Source organism: Sceloporus occidentalis, unplaced genomic scaffold (genome assembly GCF_023333645.1).
Source record: "Sceloporus occidentalis isolate IW3139 unplaced genomic scaffold, rSceOcc1.0.p SCAF_5, whole genome shotgun sequence".
Lineage (NCBI taxonomy): Eukaryota > Metazoa > Chordata > Lepidosauria > Squamata > Phrynosomatidae > Sceloporus > Sceloporus occidentalis.
This window is the reverse complement of record NW_028316985.1, coordinates 126962954-126985236: the sequence shown is the minus strand read 5'-3', so window position 1 is coordinate 126985236 and position 22283 is coordinate 126962954. Positions and strand designations below refer to the sequence as shown.

The 22283-nt window shown below is 37.9% G+C and overlaps 1 protein-coding gene across 8 annotated transcripts in view; it reads left to right on the top strand.

Moving 5' to 3' along the window:
- The window catches only part of TENM3 (teneurin transmembrane protein 3), a 495594-nt gene that overhangs the window by 262102 nt on the left and 211209 nt on the right, over positions 1–22283 (top strand). For all 8 annotated transcript variants that reach the window (XM_089525433.1, XM_089525431.1, XM_089525429.1 and 5 more), the window contains one exon: positions 7752–7961. In XM_089525433.1, the coding sequence (XP_089381559.1) occupies positions 7752–7961 (210 nt within the window). The remainder of the gene's footprint in view (positions 1–7751; positions 7962–22283) is intronic.

Genomic DNA, 22283 nt, shown 5'->3' with positions numbered 1-22283 from the left:
AAACTTACAGTGGAATGAGAAGCTTAATGCTACTTCTGTTTGTGCCGGACTTTATTAATCCTTGCTTCTGCTAATTTAAGTATACCTGTTTGAACGTTTACATCACTTCTAATGCAATTCCATACATGTGTACTCAAACCTAAGCCACGTTGAATTAAGTAAGACTCACTCCCAGATCTAACTGAACACTGCAGTTAACTACCTATATGGCTTTGGTCCAGGCTATTTGAAGGACCATATCTCTCTGTACAAGCCCCCAAGAATATTGAGGTAATCGAGAAAGGTCCTCAGGCATGTTTGGTGGGAACAAGAGAAAGGGCCTTTTCAGTGGCTGCTCCCAAGCTCTGGATCTCCCTCCCTAGGGATGCAAGGATGTCTCCATCCCTGCTGTCCTTCCGGCAGCAGGTAAAGATGTTTCTGTGCTGCCAGGCTTTTGCATGACAGGGATGCAATTTTGTTTTGGTTTTTTGTTTTAAAGAGTTTTAAACTTTAAATTTTAACAATGTAATGTTTTTAATTGTTTGTATTATTTAATTGTTTTTTAAAATTGCATTTTGCATATTTATAGTGTTTTAACTTGGACTGATTTAGCTTTGTAAGCGCCCTTAAGTCCTGTACTGGGAGGAAGGCGGGGTATAAATAAACATAACAACAACAACAACAACACTTTAGGTTAATGGTAATTGAAATTTTTTATGGTATACATATCCATCTGTATTTTCCATTTTAAAGCTGAAATTTATAATACCTGAAATTTGTCATACCTAACCAAACTACCCTGATTGCGAACTCCATAACATGGAGTATTGAATGATCCCACCTGCCCCCTCCCAAAAATGAAAATGTTAAAATCTGAAACTGCTATATGTGTGGCTTGAATGGAGTGTATAAATGTTTGTCACTGTGCATTCATTAGACTTTGTAGAAAATGTACACATGGGCGCTTTACAGACCTCCCAAAAAGGGCGGTCTGCCTGCACCACTGGTTGCTGCGTCCGGGAACCGCAGTGGCCAAACCGCGCGATTCCCGGACACAACAAAAATGCGGATTCTTTTTGCGCTGTGGAAATGGTGCCCCAAAGTGCCAATGGTGCACTGGCGGTGTCACTTCCGCCATGCAACATGCAGACGCTAGGCATCCGTGACAACAAAATGGCGGCGCCCTGTAGAACTGGGGCCGCCATTTTGTATGCACTGAGTGTGTACTAGGGTTGGGGCGTCCGAAAGGATGCCCCTTTCTAACCCTAGTACGTGCTCGGCACGTACTTTCAGCGCGTGTGTAACGCGCCATAGAAGCAATGAAAAGAAGAAAGTGTCCACATTTTCTATTCTAACTGCATAGTTCCCAAGAAAAATTCCAGAGCGTCATGCAGTGACAGAATATTATACATTCCAAATCAGTGTAGACACTAATAACTCATGGCAAATTTTTGCTTGTAGGAGATTTTGTATAAAATGATGGAATAACTGTGAGATTTTGTAAAGAGTAGTATGCACACTGGATTAAGACAATATGCACAACTTCCGTTTCATTCTGCATTATGCTCAGTTTCTGTGGAATATACATAGTGTTTTGGATTTATATATTAAATTCATATTAAATATTAATGATGAATAGGTTTTAGCCTGGAGATGTGAACAACCAGGTTTATGGTTTATAGTTAAGGAGAAATACAAGTCCCTTTAAGAGTGTTTCCTTTGATCTCTGTGAAATGGGGTACCAAGTTTGGGTGTATAGATAAATCCAATCCAGGTTTTGAAAGGGACATACCGGTAAATAAAAATTACAATTAATTGTATTTAATTCATATTGAAGTGGAGAGTGATTCAGAATCAATCAAGAGGAAACACAGGATTGGATAGGTAAAACTTCCTTTTCAGAAAATAAAAGCCTAAGAATAACTCACTAAAGAAGGTTATAAACACTTTTTCTATAGCAGTTTATAGATGCTTTGTCTTTTAAAAAAAATAAAAAATAAAAGATATGTCTTTTAGGCTGTCCACAATATCCTCAGCCCATAGTTTAAAAAGTTCCATCAGAAATGCTTCTTTTTTCCCCCATCAGCAAAATAAGGTAGAATGCTGAAGAAATTAGACAACAACTTTTTTTGTGGTAGCAGCTCAATTTTGGAATTCTCTAGGGAGATTAGACTGGTTATTCTGAAAAAAGATGTAAATATTTTGCTCTACATCATTTCTGGATTATTTTAAATGCGATTAATTTCTCTCTTTATGTTTTTTAAAAACCTTAAAATGTGTTCTTACCATGCTTATTATTACAGTAGCCCCTCCAGACCTCCCGCAAAAACAGGAAATCGCCGGTATTCAAGCCCCAATGGCTTCAATGGTGGCAGCGTGCCCTCTATTTTGTCTCCCTCCGTTTACTGCCTGTGAACAGGCAAGGGATGCAATTTCAAAGTCTGCAAAAATGGAGGGGCAACTGTATAGTGTTTTAATATTTTTGAGGAAAACTTGCATTGTTTTGAGAACCCTTTGGGGCTGGAAGGAGACTCATTAATATTTTTTTTAAAAAATGCCGCTAAACTTCTTGTTCATCAACTACTTTGAGCAGTAAGAAGGGCTCTGGAAGCATTTTGCCATTAGTACACTATGCACTACATGTTCTGACTTCCATGTGTGGACCAAAGTAAATGTCACTGTATAGTTAAATAGACTAGGGAAATACTGAGCCAAAACTGCTTGACAACATAATCCTATACATATTTGGTGTAAGTCCTGTTTAGTTCATCATGGCTTACTTTCAGATAAGGGGGTGTAGGACTACATCCTACTCAACTGTGGAACTCCCTACCCAAGGAAGTTAGGCTGGTTCCATCTCTTTTCAGCTTCTGATGAGCAGCCAAAACAGTGCTGTTCCATCCAGTATTCAGTGGTTGAAATTGCTGTTTTAATGGTTTGAAAACTGGATTCTAGAATTGTTTTTAAACTACTTTTAGGAGTTTTAAAGAGTATTTTAATGTGCTTTAAAAAAAACAAAATTATCTTCGCATTGTTTTAATTGGTTTTCATTTGTTCATTGCCTCAGGGGTGCTTGTGGGCTAGGACACCATACAGAAATACTTTGAATAAATAAATAAATAAAATAATGTGGGCAATAATTCATTTAATGTCAAAAGATGCTGAAATGAACTGGGCTGAACAAATAATTGTCGGGTTTAGCAAGCAAGACTAATCTGAATTATGAGTAGTTATCTGAAATAGAAATGGCCTATAAAAATAGAAATAAGAATAGGGCAACAGTTGAAGCAACATTATGCCCTTAATCCTGTTGTTAGCCTGTTGAATCAATTGATGAGTAGTGAGTTAACACTTAGGCAAATCCCACTGATTGAATGCGTCTTCTCTTGTCAAGGCTACTAACAGAATTCAGGCCTATTTAATTATTGGTTAGAGTTGGAAAACTGTGTTGTGAACAGTACCATCACCAGGATACATTACGAGTGAGGAAAGAATGCCTCTTCATCCTTCAAAGGCATGATCATAGTCTAGTACTGATTTATTTCACTGAAATGTAAGAATGAACAAGCATCCACTGGATTGAAACATGCTGCACAGGTATGGATTGCTCATACTTGATTGTTCCAGAAGGGAATACCTATAAACTAGAAAGACTTGGAAGAGGTGGGCATAATACAGTGGGCCCTTGGTACCAGCTGGGGTTGGGTTCCAGGACCCCCTGTGGATACCAAAATCCATGGATGCTCCAGTCCTATTGAATACAGTGGCATGGTAAAATGGTGTTCCTTATATAAAATGTCAAAATGAAGGTTTGCTTTTGGAATTTTTATATTTCAAAAATATTTTCGATCCATGGATAAAAAAAATCCTTGGATATGGAGGGCTAACTTTATTGCAGTACATCAGAAGATGGTTTTGGGGTGCGGGAGTAAAACTTGAAAAGGAGAATGTTGATCTTCTCTTTGGAGAGTTTCACCCAGCACTCTGCCTACCTGCTTCAGCTCTAATCAGGAGCAGCTGTGCATAATTAGGCACTGAAGCTTTAAATGGAGTTGGCGTCTTTCAGAATGGAAACAGTCAGGGGGTTCATGCTTAGATTCCAGGACTGGGAGCTTTTCTAAAGATGCAAGAGCAGTCTCCTTTATACTGCTCTGTTGCTTTAAGGCAATTTAGCTTCACAAAAGAATGACGGCTGTGGATTTTACAGGCCTGAGCACCAAGAAAACAATATTTTAAAATCTGAAAACCCTGAAACATTCCCCTTATGTTTAATTTGAAATTCATGCTGAGTTCTGTCTAGCTGTGCAGACTTTCACTTTGGCACAGAGCAATGTGTTACGCTTGCTAACTTTTCAAAAAGCGCTCATTGAGAATGGTACATCAGATCAGTCTACTGAAAGTACATTAGTTAGGTCTAAGATCCAACCATCTCTTTGAACAGACATATCCATTCCTGTTGGAGATGGAGGGCAGCAATGCTTGATTGGAAATGGCATAACTTCTCCTATATCAATGAACATGCTTTCCTTGGTAGCACTATTTGGCATTTCATTTCAGTTTATTTTTAAACCAAATACACAAACAGATGTATTTTAACCACATATATTTGAAACCGAAATTATCTTTATGGTGGATGTAAGCAAAGAACATTTTATGTTCCTAAGATGAGCTCTCTGTAATACTGACAAACTTAATTTTAATTTTTTGACTCCTATTGAGATGTTTAATGTTATTGGACTCATCCAGTACTTCGTTTGAAGATCACAGGGTTTATGGTACCTAAAAGCAAAGGTTTTACTGATCAAAAGTTAGAGTTAATTGTTTGAATCAGGTTTGACAGTCCTTGTTACCATTTTTAACTGTTTTAATTTGATGGCTTATTAATTTAAAAAAAACATTTGTACTATATATTGTTTTAGCTTTATTTTGTTTTGACATATATTGTAAGTGTATTGGGTCCCACATTGGGGGAAAGGCAGATTATAAACTAAATAAATAAACTTGTAATAATAGTTTTCACTCTTGGTTGAAGGGCTAGACATACCAGTGATCACATATTAAGTATGTCCATGTCCTAAGCAACCCAGAGAGGATGTGTGGTGGGCATGCCCTTTAGAAACAACAGAAGCATGTTCATTTCCCAGTGCTTTTTCCAGCCATAGAGTAGAGACAAGGAAATCTAGAAGAAGGAACCCATCCCCACAACTGAAACAACTCAAGGGAAGGGACTACTGACAAAATGGCAGTCTGGTTCCAATAAGAAAGCCAAAAAGTAACAGAATTGGAGGGGGGGTTGAAGGGAAAAATAGAGACTTTATGTGGGGATTGTGAGGGTGGGTAATAGAGCCTAAAATACCAAGAAACAGCCAGCAATGCCCAAAATGGAAGGATAGAGGGTATTGGTAAACAAGAAATGTTGCAGTAATCGCAATTGTGAATTCTCTTTACCATAGGCTTAAGAATATTGGCTATTGCTGTCATGTAGGAACAGGTATATTTGTTTGAGTTCAAATGGCTGCTGAATGACAGTTGCTATGTACAAATGATGACTTTGCATGTAAACCAGTTAAGGGAGTTATGGTTTCCCCACAAAATTTATACAAAGTCCCCATTACAGTTCCTTATACTGTAGTGAGACAACTGTGGAAATATCTATAACTATCTCAGTTTAAGTAATGAGGATTTGTTAAGCATACTTCCCAGAGGGAGAGCTTCACACTAAGTACAATGGTTGCCCAGTATTAAAACTGTAGATAACAAGACCTGTGCAGTTACAAATAATTGTGCTTTGTGTGCACTCTGCCACAACACTTTTCAGTAATGCTATTTGCATGTAGAGTTTTAATTAACAGATAACTGTCACCACAGGTTGACTGCAGAAGGCTCTAGTATCCAGCAGAGAGATAAATGCCAGTGCCAAGTTATACAGGTTGGATAGCATACAGGGGGTCTATAATATAAAATGGATTTATAATTAAAAGTCACTTATTACAAAGTTATTGTGTTACATAAAGGAAGGAGAATGGCTGAAATCTGGCAGTTTCATGTTGTACCATATAACATATGCTTTTTCTCTTGACTCAGCTGTGTATAATATAGTTATATCAGGGAAATGGTTTGTGAACCTTTGGCTGTACACCTTCATAGTATGCACACAGAAACCTACAAGTGTTAGATTTGTTACTGCTGAGCCCCCATTTTAAGGCACCATAGATCAATATTATTTTCATTTCATAGATGAAATGATGAAGCTGAGTGTCATGTATTCTCCTGAATCCATCCAATGGAGTCTTCACCCTGGAGTCACCCAGTGCTGGGGGGGGGGGTGGCCAAAAGGGCACATTTGGCCCTCTCCTTTGCTGTGGCAGCAAAGGTCTCTTCATTAGGAGGCCTCTGCCACTGTGGCAAAGCTAGGAGGGGTGCAGCAGAAGGAGTATCCAACTGGGTATCACCCCTCTTCTGGGCTGTCACCCAATGTGGTCTGTAGCCCTTGCACCTCCTATTGATGCCACTGAGTCAATAATTAAGGTGAAATTTGGACTTGGACCTCACAATTCCAAGTTTTTCAAAATTATAGAGGAAATTGCAGTTGTTCCTCTTGGATTAAGCCTCACAAGCAACTGTAACAAGTTGGCCAAGTAGCCTACTCAAGATTTCAGGAATGCTCTTTAATATCTCTGTTATTTTTATTCTGTGTTGGCCTTTTAAAGTATATGATGAAAGGGGTTAAAATCAAGTGTAATCATGAATGCAAAAAAGACACATTAAGCTATGTTCTTGCAGGAAAACCAATACGGTACAGTGATCCAATAATTGCCTTTATGTTTGGAGGCTCAAAAGAGTAGGGAGTGCTCAACTGGAGTAAGCAGTTGTGTCAGCATTCTTAAGAAGCCCTGTGTGCAGGTTATAGAAGCACTAGATTCCTTATAGGACTCTAAATCACTGTACAATTGTTATCAAAGCCCTGTCACAATACAATGAAATCTGCAAAATTAATTGACCATGTGAAGATTGTCTGATTCTAAGTGTTAGCTATGTGAAAATAAATTTCTGGTATTTTAACTTAAAGCTAGGCCAATCTCTTTATATCTGGTATAAAACCTAATTCCACTATGAAGGTAGTGCTATATTAAAAATTTGGTCAAATATAAAGAATTTGAGCAGAGGGTTTGGATAAAGCAATTATTTTGTTTATTGAAGAGTTATTTTTGTTTTCCATCTTACAAATACTTCATTTGAATGAGTAACCCTTTCCCAGTGTGAAGTCTGTATATGTGTGACCTCATTTCTCAGGTGTTTCTTGAAGTCTAAAGTCATAAAATGTCTAGTTCATCCAGTCTTATCTATGATTCTTCAGCACTGTTATCTACTTGGCTGATATATATAGTGAGAGAATGGATTTACACCATATGGGTTATGTAAATATTTAGCCTCTGAAGCTAGAACAAAAGTATTGGGGCTTTAGTTTGCAGACATAGATGTAATGTTTTAAAACTCTAAGTTTTACACTTAATGATCAAAATTATCCACGTCTGGCATTTAACTCTTTTATACATGGAAAATAGATAGAATCTATAGGATGTGCACAGCAAATATAGTCCTTTGCATTTTGAATTTGCACCATATTTCCCACCATATGTTACCATTTTATTTGACCATGATTTCTTAAAGTATTTTAGCCAGAAAGATAAAGGAAGTAAGCAGCAACTGATCTGTCACTCATTTTGTCCTAACCATTTTTTAAAAAACATATTTTTTATTTTTTTCCTTAGGTCCTCCCATGCCATCCTCTTCATCTAGTCAATCCGTTATTGAACATTTACATTCCCCACCTCCATCACCTAATCTCCATGACAACCAGAGATGGTTGCTAAGTACTAGTGCTATCCAGCCAGTTCAGGACTCTGACACTGATGAGGACTATACTGCCAGCTCTTATCTAGTACAGACCGGTCCCGTTTCAGTTTTTGCCTCAGGTCATGGTAAGAATAATATCATCTTGTCCATAGTACACTTTCTTACTTTTGTCCTGTAATAAAAGCGTCTGATGAAATATTATCCAGATGGTTTTATAGTTAACATTTGAGACCATGTGTGGGTTGCATAAATGCATTTATTTTGTTGGATGAAGTTAAAAGGAAGAAGCAATACAGAATCACTTTTATTATTCATTCATTTTAATAATTAGTAAAGTCATCCTAATTTAATCTGCATGTAATAGCCTCCTAATTACATAGGAATCACTAGTACTTAATTGCATAGAATGTTAGAAGTTGCAGTCAGCATCTGCTTAAAGTACAGCGCAGTCTTCTACACGTCCACTCATAAGTAAGTTTCATTTAATGCAGTGGGGCTTATATGCAGGAGAGTGTGTGCTTGGGTCACATGCAGGGAGAAAGGTGGCATATAAATTCAATTAAATTAAAATAGAATTAATGCAGCATGGATAAGCAACACAGTTCCCCCTAGCTGTTCTAAATTACCACGCCAAACATCCCAGGCTATTGGTCATGGTGGTAGAGGATACTGCAAACTATAGTGATGTGTAAGACTAGCCTTAAGTACTGTTTCTTTTTCAGTGGCTTTGCTATGGGAATATTTTCTAGTCAGCTGTTTTTTGTAAAAAAAAACTGGAAAGCTTCAAGGTTTGTAAACTTATGAGTAATTAACAAAGTCTGGATGCAAGCACACAACTATGAAAGAGTATCTTTCCAGTTATGTGGAACATTTTCACAGTATATTATACCTATATAAGCTTGTCAGCAGTAAGATGATGATGTTTTTCAGCCAGATGATGTTATAGTGTATGTTACAGAGAGATTCTGATTGCTTTGATGACAAGATAAAATTATTGACATCTATATTTTACTTGATCCAGTTAATCTAATTGTTTTCTAGGTTTGACTGTAAAACATATCTTAAATATACGTATATAATCTGCAGCCTCCACTAAAGAAACTGCTTCAGAATGTTACACTATTAATTCCCCCATGTGGCAAATGTATTGGGAAGGTGCACTATTTGTTTCTATAGTTTTTGGAGATTTTTTAAAATAATATCCAAACAATTTTTTTGTTGTCCTGGGCTATTTTCTTGTAGTTCCTGGCATGAACTACAACACTTTATCCCCGCTCTGGAGTGAATTTGTTTTTAGTTCTAATATATGTCAAAGGAAAAATGTATCCTCCACATTTCTCTCTCTCCCTATCTCTCAATCTCTTTTTGCTCTTTCTTGTTTGTTTGTTTTTATGGTGCTACAATGGATCAGATAAATGACACTTCTACATTATAGCACTACATCTCTAAGAATTTAAGGGGAAAGTGGAGAAAACCTTTTTCAAAGTGTAGCAAACACAGCTTAAAAAAAATCTTCCAAGAAATACAAGCAGAAATCACTGAAAATAAAATAATGAGAGGATATGGAGGCAATATCCACTAGCAAAACTTAGCAAAATCCAAGGAGTTATATCACCAGAACTCCTAATTATCCGAACTCATTACCAGGGGGTTGGACCTAAAGGCCCATAGGGCACCTTTCAGCTCTATGATTCTATGATTCATGCTTCTTTATCTAGAGAGTACTGTTACACTGTGGTATTAATCACACCCTTTCCTCTTCATCTTGTCCTACTTGCTGTAATTTTTAAGTTGGGATCAAGATACAGAAAGGCTACATAAGATCCTCAGTTTCTAAAATTTGGAGTGGGCTCTACACTGTGCTAAAAAAAGAAGTTGTGCTAGATTTATAAAATATTAATAACAGGTTTTGATTAATCTTCATATGATGTAGCTGAATTTTGAATAGTTCATGTGATGACTCATCTATTGCTAAAAGTTGTGACATATTGCTCAATGCTTTGCAATATTTTATTGTTTGTTTGTTTGGAGCAGAAGATCTCAAAACATGGGAAGGTTCATATGACTCACCAACCAATCTGGACCTGAATCACATAGGGTTTTAGAGGTTATATCTAGCACTTTGAATTGTACAGCCAGTGGAGCTCTTGCAAAAAGAGAGTTGTATGTTCCCAGCAGTAGCCCCAGTTAACAATCTGGCTCCAGCTCTTTGGTCCAGCTGATGTTTCTGAACACTCATCAAAAGCAAACCAAGATAAAGCATGTTACAGTAACCCAGACTGGATGTATCCAAACCCATGTATCCAGATTCTCAAAGAATAGGCACAATTGGAAATCCTGGATGCAACATGATTATGAGCCCATTAGAATTTTATTTCTATGACTTTATTTTCCTTTTAGAACATGTAACTGGTGACCATCACCATATCACATGGAAGCAAATTCTATAGTTTAAAATTGCAGGCAGTTGTTGACTCCAGATAAACCTAATCAGGATTATTTTTCCTAGTATATTCTGTACAAACACACACAAACAAACACACATACCAGTAATGCAGCTAATGTACTAATTCCATTTCCTGATAATTGAGAGCCAGTCTCTGTGTATCATTACATGCACGTAAGCATTTCATACAAACAGGTTTTACTCTTTAAATAGCAGCTATGAAGGAGCAAGCAGAATCGGAGTGCATCTAGGGTCGGGGGCTATTTTGGTCATATGGCCTCATTGAACAGAAAAGCCCAGTGTTTATCTCCCATAGGGATAAAATAATTCCATGTTTGGCATTTGCTGAGTGGCTAAGTTTTATTTTTAATCAAAAGTTGAAAGGCATTCAATACTATATTAAACCCCCCTCCCCCAAATCCCTTATTAACTTCGTAGGGAGGTTTCTAGTGAGAACACTTGTAACAGCTATAAGATGGGTAAATAATTTTGTGTTGAAACCACTGCATACAGAGAAAGAGTTTACCCTACTCCCCATATACTGGAGACCTAATCCTCCATGGGAAGGGGGTGTGGTTGCTATTTTGAGAATGAAAAGCATGGATATTAAATGCTTTAAAACATTTTCCAGCACATGTTCTGAGTTAGAAATGAATGAAAGCTTACTCCATGGCACCTACAACTAGGGCTGATAATATGGTTCAGTCCAGTATCACCATACCATAAGTTGGAAACAGAGGTGCGGTAATACCAAATTTAGGCAGTTTGTCAGAGCTGACAAGCATCTTTTTTTCCTAGAGAGGGATTATTCTGTCAAGCAACATTGTCAATTTTGATTTCTCTCAGTTTTTTTTATTTTTCCCCAGTCTTACGTCAGTTCCATCAATATGATTTTAAAAAACAACAACAGCAGTGCAACAATGTATTCATTTGATGCAGACTTTCTATAATACAAGCATTTTTCTATACATGTTTTGATCTGGAAACTGTACTGCAAAATTTGGAGATGTGTAAATATCAAAAGATAGCTGTGATTTGGTTTGCATATTGATTCAGGAAGTGCACAGTGAAATGAAATGTGAACCAAATGAATATTGCCTTCATCCGGGCTGTCATTCAAGATTGACATTTTAGAGCATTTTACTCCCATGCTAATTATCCAGCCATATACAGTCAATAAAAACTAGGTAGTCACTGCCCACAGGCATACACTCTAAAAAGACACAACAGAAAATCCAAAGTGGATGGGGAAGACAGAGGGGGGAAAAATTGTCTTTCAGCAGGTCTGCTTCCATTCCATCTCCCTCGCTTGAAGCTTGCTGGATTAACTGCAAGTGATGAGAACAGAGAGAAGCATATGATGGGATAGTCTTGCAGCAGGGCTAATATGTCCTACTTTACATCTCATCTCTCTGCAGTACAGTCTTCCATTAGGAGTATCATAGGGGCAAGTTGTTCAATAGCTACTTCTGTGTGGGATGGGACTAGTCTACATGAAGGAGTATCTGGTTTTTGGCAGATACCTTCCATGATATAATGGGTAACTGCTAAAGATCCCACTCAGGAGTAGGATTCCTCTCTGTGGGATGCATTCCCAAGCAAGATTCATCCTTATTTGCAATGTGTAGATATCAGACTGGGATCTTTCTCAGCTGGTAGGCATTCATGCCTTAGCTTATATTTTTATTTTTCTCTTTGCTCTTACTATTTTAAGTTTTATTGATGGCTATTAATATTCTTATGATTTAACATTCTGACTGCATCTCAGTTGTTTTATGGGTTTATATTGTCAAGCCCTTGATTTTATGGACTTTTTATTGTTTTATATTCATAAACTGCCATGAGGACACTTACAAGTTGGACAACATATAAACATTTTAAAATAAATAAATAGTAAATTAGTAGTGCCTAAGTAACTTTTAATGTTGTATCACAAGAGAATTAACTCTAGCTCAAACAGTAGGATATAATGAACAGTGTATCTGTGACTGTAAACAGCAAATCTGGGACTAGATTTCAGTGTTATTTGCATGTTTGACAGACCACTACATGTATTATGTAAAAATAGAAAGGATGTTATAGTAAGGAACAATTTTTCTTTCTTCTATTTATACTGAGAGTGTACCCAGAATTTGAATTCATGTGTTAGGCTTTGCTTGCAGTGGAAAATATTGTTGGTTTAAAAGTACTAAATATAGCATAACAAAGCTAATCATGAATATGAATGGACTGGTACAAGAAGAAAGCTTCAAAAAGCTGGATGTGTTCTGTATATCTTGGCTAAAGATGGATAAAGCAGAAATAGAACTTGCTTAAGGGTGGAGGAAAAAGCCTGTGTGCCATGCACAGGGATGTATTTCTGAGCAATAAAACTCTGGAAGAGAAAATGTAGGCAGCATAAGAAAATCTTCCTGCCACTGGATTCTATTAGGAGGTGTAATAGCCTCCCAGGAGGAAAGAAAGAATTATTGAACTTCCTACATTTTTAAAACTGGAAGGATTAGGGAATACATAGTTTCAAAAGATGGAGTGGATACTGTACTAGATACTTTACATTCCATGAATACAGACCATAGGAGCACCAATATTTCATTATAGCAACAAAATTGCCATTATTTGACAAAAGCAAATCGGTATATAGAATTTAAGTGAGTGTATGTAATGAGCTGTTTGTGTGGTGCTCTGTCATATGCTCCTAAACTGCTCTCAAAACTTTCATTTCAAATATGAATTTTCTTTGTCACCCTGGAATCATGCTTCTACATCTAGCTGTTAAGACTTCATTATTACTACATTATGTTTAATTTTCAAAAATCAAAACTTCGTGTTCTGGATTCCAAACAAAGCATGATACTTACCAATGTGACTGACCAATATAGTGGTTCCCTAAGACCCATTAGTGTTCTTGGACAGTAAGTGTATTTAGAGGTAAGCACCAATAACAGGTACAATTTCAGCATGAAACAGCAATCTATATTCATAATAGAAAATTGTGTATTAGTAGTAGTAGTTGGAGAATAATCAGTAATTACTGTAACCTAATTTGGGCTAGTTTGTAGGCTCAGTTTGTTCCAGGGATGGGCCACTAGTGGCACTCCAAATGCTGAATAGCAGTTTCGAGCATCCATTACCATTATGCTGGCTAGAGCTGATGATAACTGGAGTTTTAATAATTGGAACAGAAGTTGTTCATCTCTGGTTCATACCAGAGTACCATAATTTATACCTCATAGAGATATGTAAAATATACTAGGTACTGTGTCTAAATAAAATGCACAGTCCTAAATCTACTTTCTAGTTCCAACTAGAGTATACTCATTGAATTAGTGTGAGTCATATAAATATAGATTTATAGTTCAGCAGTTGATTCAATACATTTTCTCTACAGGGGACTAGCAACTTTATTTAGCCCACAGAGTCCTGTCTGCAGGTTCAGATATACTGTTGTATATTGAATGATAGTTAGATCCAGAATTAGTCTCTTCACTAATTTAGGGGCAAAGCAGACTGCCCCAAAGAAGCAACTTCTGGCCACCCCTCTGGCAACCACATGCCACTGCCATTATCCAGCATTTTTCCAGCCCAAAAAGAAGCGACAAAATGCCACTCCTTTTGGTGATGGAAAAAAAGCTGCCCCTTTTGCCACACTAGCAGCTCTTCTACGTTTCTGCAGCATGTGGTATCTAATCGCTGCGCTGCAGAAACGTTCCCACGCTACCCACCGTCTGGTTGAGTGGGCAGCGTGATGCCGGCTTGGGGGTGGAGTCAGGGCGTTTGCCACCTTGAAGTTGGCTCTTTTTGCCAGTCTGTACTGGCAGTTTCTGAGCTTTTGCAGATATGTTGTGGCTAAAGACTAATTAACAATGACTATAATAGGAACAGATTTCATTAATCCCACTTTATTGCACTCTTTCAATACTAGGGAGGAAGAAAGGGATTTATTCAATATAATGTCACTGGGGTATAATATCATCTGTGGCAAATTTTAAAAATAGCATCCTTGAAGGAGGCCAAATTATTTTGAACATTTTGTTTTCACATGTTCCCTCCCAAATCAGTTCTACAGTGTGACAGCCCTACTCATGTGAAATATTTTCTTTATGGAGTCTATCTCATAAATGTAGGGAAACACAAACCCTGTAAGGGCCTTGTTCTTCATTTTATCTCAGCCTAACTTCTTCTTTGGTTATGATTATGACTAAACAATATGTTTTTATGTATAGGTTACAATGAACCAAAGGACAACAGGCTTCTAATTTTTTCTCAAGTAATTACCAGTGTATAGGAATGGGATTCTTACTGGGAAGAAGGGAATATCTCTGTGCATTCCAAACATATCAGAATAAAACTGCTAATTGCACAATTTGGCAGGTTTGATAATGGCCATTTTCATTCTGATCAAAGGTGGGAAGTAAAGCATATTAATAATAGGTGCCCTTCAGTTACTTTATTTAAAAAATGAAATAATAATAATAATAATAATAATAATAATAATCCTACCTTTCTCCCAGTAATGAGGGTGGCTAACAACACATAGAATCATAGAATAATAGAGTTGGAAGAGACCGCAAGGGCCATCCAGTCCAACCCCCTGCCATGCAGGAATCCAAATCAAATCATCTCCGACAGATGACCATCTAGCCTCTGTTTAAAGACCTCCAAGGAAGGAGACTCCACTACACTCCGAGGGAGTTTGTTCCACTGTCGGACAGCCCTTACTGTCAGGAAGTTCTTCCTAATGTTGAGGTGGAATCTCTTTTCTTGTAGCTTGCATCCTTTGCTCTGGGTCCTAGTCTCTGGAGCAAGTGAAAACAAGTCAGCTCCCTCCTCAGTATGGCATCCCTTCAAGTATTTAAACAGGGCTATCATATCACCTCATAAACGTCTCTTCTCCAGGCTAAACATCCCCAGCTCCTTAAGTCGTTCCTCATAGGACATGGTTTCTAGACCTTTCACCATTTTACTTGCCCTCCTTTGGACACGTTCCAGTTTTTCAACATCCTTTTTGTATTGTGGCGCTCACAACTGGACACAATATTCCAGGTGGGGCCTGACCAAAGCAAAATAGAGTGGCACTATTACTTCCCTTGATCTAGATATGATACTCTTACTGATGCAGCCTAAAATTGCATTGGCCTTTTTAGCTGCCGGATCACACTGTTCACTCATGTTCAGCTTGTGGTCTACTTGGACTCCCAGATCCCTTTCATACATAGTCTCGTTCAGCCATATGTCTCCCATCCTATATCTGTGCATTTTATTTTTCCGCCCTAAGTGCAGTACCTTCCCTGTTGAAGTTCATTTTGTTAGCTGTGGCCCAACTTTCTAGTTTATTCAGGTCATCTTGAATGTTGATCCTGTCCTCTGGCGTGTTAGCTATTCCTCCTAATTTGGTGTCATCTGCAAATTTGATAAGAATGCTTCCAATTCTGTCATCCAAGTCGTTGATAAAGATGTTGAATAGCACTGGGCCCAGGAAAGAACCCTGTGGGACCCCACTGGTCACTTCTCTCCAGGATGAAAAAATAATACAGATTAAAAATTATACAAAGGCTTCAATAAAAGTACATATATAAAAATTATTTTAAAAGCAATTAAACTCTTATAAACTTAAAAGCTTTACCATTCATTAAAATACTGTATACAAACTTTAAAAACAGCACCACACAGTATTAGAAGCCCACCCAAGTCAGTTTCTAAAAGCCTAACGGCACAAAAATATTTTAACTTGCTGGTGGACGAAGAGCAAGAATGGGGCCATCTTGGCTCCACTAGGAATGGAGTTCCAAAGTTTGGGAGCAGCCACCAAGAAAGCCCTCTCCCTTGTTCCCACTAAACAAGATGGTGGAAAAGAATGGAGGGCTTCTCCATAAGCTCTTAGAGCTCTAATTGTCTTATGACCATAGCTACTTGTTATATATAGGCAAAGATACACAGTAGGAGTTTCTTAAGTCTGCTTGAAAGGAAGCAAGGACATAGCCAGGATTTTGGGAAGGGGGGGTCCAGACTAAGTGCCACCATTATAATGGGGCTTCGGCGCAGTGGCACAGCCGCACACCATTCATTATATCTAACAGAAAGGGGGGTCTGGACCCCACAGACCCCCCCTTGGCTATGTCCCTGAAGGGAGGGACAATTTTGCTGTTTCTTTGGTGCGTTGATTAGAACTATAAGCAAACACAGACTTTAATATAGGCTGTGTATAATATAAACTGAATTTTATCTACATCAAAACCCCATTAATCATGGAAGTTCTGAAGATGCAGAAGTCACCTTCACTGGCTGCATCCGCACTACAGAAATCAGTTTGACACCACTTTACCTGCCATGGTTAAATGCTAGGGAATTATGAAAATTGCAGTTTTGTGACACATTTAGCCTTCTCTGTCAGACTGAGCTCTGGTGGCGCAACCAATTACAATTCTCAGGATCCCCTAGCACTGAGCCAAGGCAGTTAAAGTGGTGTCAAACTGCATTATTTCTGCAGTGTGGATGCAGCCTGTGTGAATCAAATTTATTGAAGTCTGGTGTTTCCACAACTCCAGCATTCTATGCAAGCTTGTTCATTTTGTAATATCATTTTCAGTACAAGTTCCTAGCTACCTTATTGTAAGATAGGGCAACCAGTCCTTTGGGTTAGGCAAAATAATAGTAATCCTGTGGTTCTAAAACTGTTACTTTAAAGAGAATTCTACTGTAATCTGGGGCTTTGTAGATTGTGTTTAGGTTAACTATAGCAGGAATCTTGAGAGTCTGTTTATACATGGCAAGAAGATTAGTCAAATAAAATATAAATTATAAATATATAATATAGGATACCCTTGGCAAATGTGAAACTTCCTGATCCACAAAGATTTTGCAAAAAAAAAAAAAAATACATGTTAATTTGATCTAGACACACAACACTAGCAGCAGAATGCTTGAAGCATTTCTCAGTGGTTGTCTATACTGCCACTTAACCTCCCAGTTACAAATGCAGACAAAGAAGCAAGTCAATACCTTTAGGAACAGTCAGAGCATTTCTCTGTTCTACATGCTTGAGGAAAATGGAGTGTCTTTTAAAAGCCAACAAATGTTGTGTGAACTATTTTGGATCTCCTTCTGATCTTTGATTTGATTAATCTATTATGTAATCCTTTTTTAAACCATTCTGCCAAAAACCTGTCAGCATTACTTTCTAATATAAAAGAAAATGTACTTTTGTTTTGGTTAAATTGGGCATTCAGTTCTTCTTTGAAGAGCAAATTGAAGTTCTTTCTTTGTCCCAGTCTCGCCCCATAAAAATCAAATTATACAAAGTGGTGGGAAATTAGTTCTAATACAAGTTCTGTAGTTTACATTTGCTTCACATTTTAAAAAATCCACTTGGCAACTTGAGAGAGAAGGCGGGATCAATTATTTCATCACTAATTGTAGCTCATACCCACAGTGTCTGTATCATTAATATCATTCCAAGACAGGTTACCAGCCTGTTGACAGTTTAAAGGGATTTGATATGACAAATTGTCATTTTGATAGTAGCAAGTGCGTAACACTCTGGAAACTGATATAGTGATTTCTGTCCTTTACAATCACATTTTAAGGAAAATCTGCCAGGTAACAGTATTTTCAGATAATAAATGCTTGTGAAGAGGCTAGACATTTTTGAAAGTGTTAGCTTTATTAGAATCTACAGGCTGGTACCTTAGATATTTGTGAAAGCGTATGGGTGTGAGCACACTGTGCTGTTTTTAGTAAGCAACTGGACACTTGTAGACCAGATTCTGTCTGTGTAATATTCATGCTTCCTAATGATAAGAACATAAAATAACTGCACAATCATATTCAGGAAAGAAACAAAATTCAAAACAAACAAACAAACACCCATATACATAAGGAGTGTGCTTAATAAGGTGTTTCATTTGAATTCATTCAAATCATGTCACAATTGCACTTATTCCTATGCCAGTCAAGGCACATGAAAAACCTCAGTCCACAGTAGAGGAGCCAAAGTTTCCGTTTCTTCCTATGCCAATATCAGATCTCAGGAAAAAAATTAATGCTAGCAGGACAAGTCTCAGTTTGAGATTTCACCTGTGAAACTGGGGTTTTTAAGTTACCTAGTAATGTGGAAGGAATAGCACTGCTGCAACTTAATATAAGTAATAAATCTTAATCATTGAGATCTTCTCTCTACAAATACATGCTCAAGAACAGGCTGGTAGAGCAAAGTCAGAACAGATACTTTGACTGGCATCCAAACTATGAATTCATATGAAGAGCTTACCTGAATCAGAGCAAAGGCCTAGCACACTGCCACAGTGGCTACAGGGGTCTCTGGAAAGCCCACAAGCAGTGCATAAAGCCAATCACCCTCTTTAGTTTGCTTGCACATATAAACATTTAATGTTTTGACCACAATCAACGATCACTTATGCCCTTGAAAAAATCATATACGTAGACCTCATGTATAAGTCAAGGGCAAGTTTGGGGGCCAAAGTTATGGATTTTGCTATGACCTGTGATTAAATCAAGGATAAAACTTAGGGGCACATAGCAAAGGATCTAAAGGACAAAGCAAAGCAAAACAGTGTCAAAGAACTTAGAAAATTCCAGCAGACATAACTCTTTGTGCTCAAGGCTGGATGGATGAGACTACAGGAGTTCAGTGCTTCCAGAACAGATTATACTGTACTCTTGCTTATCACCAGGGGACGGTTCCTTCTTTTAAATAAGAGTTCAGATACAGTACTTACTTTGACCTGTGGATAAGTCGACATAGGATTTTTTGGGTCAATTTTTTGACCTAAATTTTTAGACTTATTCATGAATATATTCAGTACTTATCATGAGCAAGGCCTTTTGTAAGAAATTTCTTTCCTGAATTTAGCTAATTCTCTGAAAAGTATCTAATCATAGCCAGCTCTAGGTTTGCATGCCACCCCTGCTTCTATGGAAATGGGCTTTCCCATGGATGACCCCTGTTTCTAGCTCTCATCTTCCTATAAAAGACTGTTTCTTGTAGAAGATAGGATAGGAGAAAAGAATAGTGAGAATCCCAATAGAGGTACTAGAAGTAGTCTTGCAACTGGAGAAGTGAAGGTCCAATGACAAAGTGGTGGCACTGAACATTGGCATCTACTGTACCATGTTGCTTGGCACCCCAAACAGTCATTATCATATCTTATGGCAGTGAACAACATAAACTATATGTCTGTCTTGCATGTCTTGCGTTTCTGTCTGTCTCGAATGCCTTGCCTTTCTGTTTCGATCAACCAAGGTCTTAGTATTACGGGTGAATGAGGAAAATATATGTCATCCACACTATAACTTTATAAACATCTGCCTTATTTGTCTCATATTTCCTTTTTCATAACTATAACCCTAATTGTCATAGTCTTTCCTTGTAGAAGCTAGACATGACAGCAGATTCATATCTTTATACATGAGTCTACTGCAACCATGTAGAAAGCAGTAGTGATCTAATTTACCAAACAAAAAGGGAACAGTCCTCAGTCAGATTGGTAGGAGTGTCTGAGGAAGGAAATGGCAGAAAGGTTAACTAGGGATGTGATGTGAGGTTCTGCACTATTCCCCTGTGCACTTTCCCTCCAAAATCACCCCTCCTGCATATCATGTGTTCTTAGCAGATACAGATTTCAATTGAATAGGTGAATCTGCTGACATCACTTCTAGTGACAATGCCTGAGTTTGAGGACAGTGACTTTTTCCATCATTGGTCCTCCCACAAAGGTTCCAATAGATTATATACAACAGAGAGGCATTCCAACCCTTTCATTTATGGGATCCATTCCCCCTTACAGCCAACTGTAGAAATGGACCCCCAAACAATTTATTCTAGCCATGGCCACCAATTCAATCCTCTGTGGCTAGCTAAATGAGACTCCTGGGTTAGAGTTCTACCCCAGGATGACAATGATGGAATATGGATTCCAAAGGGTTACCGTATTAACTCATGTATAAGTCGACCCCATGTATAAGTCGAGGGCAGGTTTTGGGGACAACATTTTGGATTTTGATATGACCCGTGGATATGTCGAGGGTACAACTTAGGGGCATGTAACAAAGGATGTAAATGACAAAGCCCCCCTCATGCACGCATACTCTCCTTGCAAAAAACTATCAGGGCAGTTTTCCTCCTCCCTGGGAAAGAGAGAGACATACACACACTCTCTTCTTGTAAAAAAAGCGATCAGGGCTCTTTCCCTCCTTTCCCAGGGAGCAGGGGAACGGCCCCAATTGCTTTTTGTGAGGCATGTGCATGTGTGTATGCCTTTCTCTTTACCAGGGAGCAGGGAAAAGAACCTGATTGACTGCTTTTTGCAAAGGGAGTGGGTATATATATGCCTTCCTCTCTTTACCAGGGAGCAGGGAAAGACCCCTGATTGATTGCTTTTTGCAAGGAGAGAGAATGTGTGTGTATGAAATAATAATAATAATAATAATAATAATAATAATAATAATAATAATATAATGTATGCCTTCCTCTCTTTACCAGGGAGCACGGAAAGAACCCTGACTGACTGACTGCTTTTTGCAAGGAGAGTGTGTCTCCCTCTTTCTCTTTTTCCAGAGGTGGGAGGAAGGAATGGGGCTCTTTTCCTGCTCCCTGGGAAAAAGGGAGACATGCACACACACCCCTTGCAAAAAGCAATGGGGATTCTTTCCCTCTCTGGGAAAAAGGGAGACATGCACACACACCCCTTGCAAAAAGCTATGGGGACTCTTTCCCTCTCTGGGAAAGAAGGAGACAACACACACACATGAGCGCCTCGCAAAAGCAATTGGGGCTGTTTCCCTCTTCCCAGAGAAAGGAAGAACTCACAAAGTCTTCTTGGCTGAGCAGCAGCGGCGGAGGTAAGGCAAATGGTGTGTTGGGTGGAACTTTCTCAGCACTATTACCGTATTGACCCTTGTATAAGCTGAGTCAGAATTCTGGGCTCAGGTTTTTGGCATAAATTTTTCGACTTATAGTCGAGTATATACGGTATATTGTACAGAAGAAAGGAAAGTACTAAAATTGAAGTGTGTAGGCATGGCTAATCTCTCATGTCAAAGCTGTAAGAACTTTGCAAGCAGGTTAGTAGCAGAGACATGTTCACTAACCCCTCTGTTCCCAGCCTTGAACTACCAAGCAAAAAGCAAAATATCTAGCCAAGCTGCTAAACAGAAATCAACTGTTTTGTTCCATTGTAGATCTGTTAATGTTTGGGCATGGTGCTAGCAAGGACTCCAAATCCTGTGCTGGAAGTTGGAATATAATTCAATAAATCATAAAATAAATAAACCCATTTATTTGGTCCCAGAGGCCAGACGCACTACATGTCCCCACAAATATTCTGTGGTTCTTGAAACAATAAATGTGGTGTAAATTGAAAGATTCTAAATGTAATGTTGTCACAGATTCTCTAAAGTGAAATATAGTCATAAATGAGATAAAAGAAAAGGGATTTGGGGGTGAATTATGTAGTTATGAAAAGTAAAACCAAGTCCTATGAAAGAGTACATATATATCAGACCTGAACTACTACAGATTATTTAAAACCTTGAGGTTTTTTATCTTTTTGGTATACCTCCCTTAGCAAAATACTACTGAACATATTGATAATGATAAATATGATAAAGCTCACAGAGAATATAATTAAACTATGTTTAAAATGTTAATATTTATAAATTTCATCTAAGGCTTTTACAAATGTTGCCAAAGGTACAGTATGTGTGTATGTTAGAAATAATTGTAGTACCAAACAATGGGACTTTTTTTTTTCAAAAAAGGAAAGACAAATGTTTGTTCTGAATTTGCTTTTACTTACAGGAATGCTCTCAAATTGGAACAGAAACTTTCAGGTTATTTTTGCAGCAGAAGATTTAAGCTATTAATTCAATAACCTTTCCCCTTGTATATATTCCCTTTTCCTATAAAAGCTTCAGGGTGGCTTTGAAAGAATACATTTTCTGCTTTTCCCCATCTCTTACAAAAGACTTCTCCATTTAGTATCTT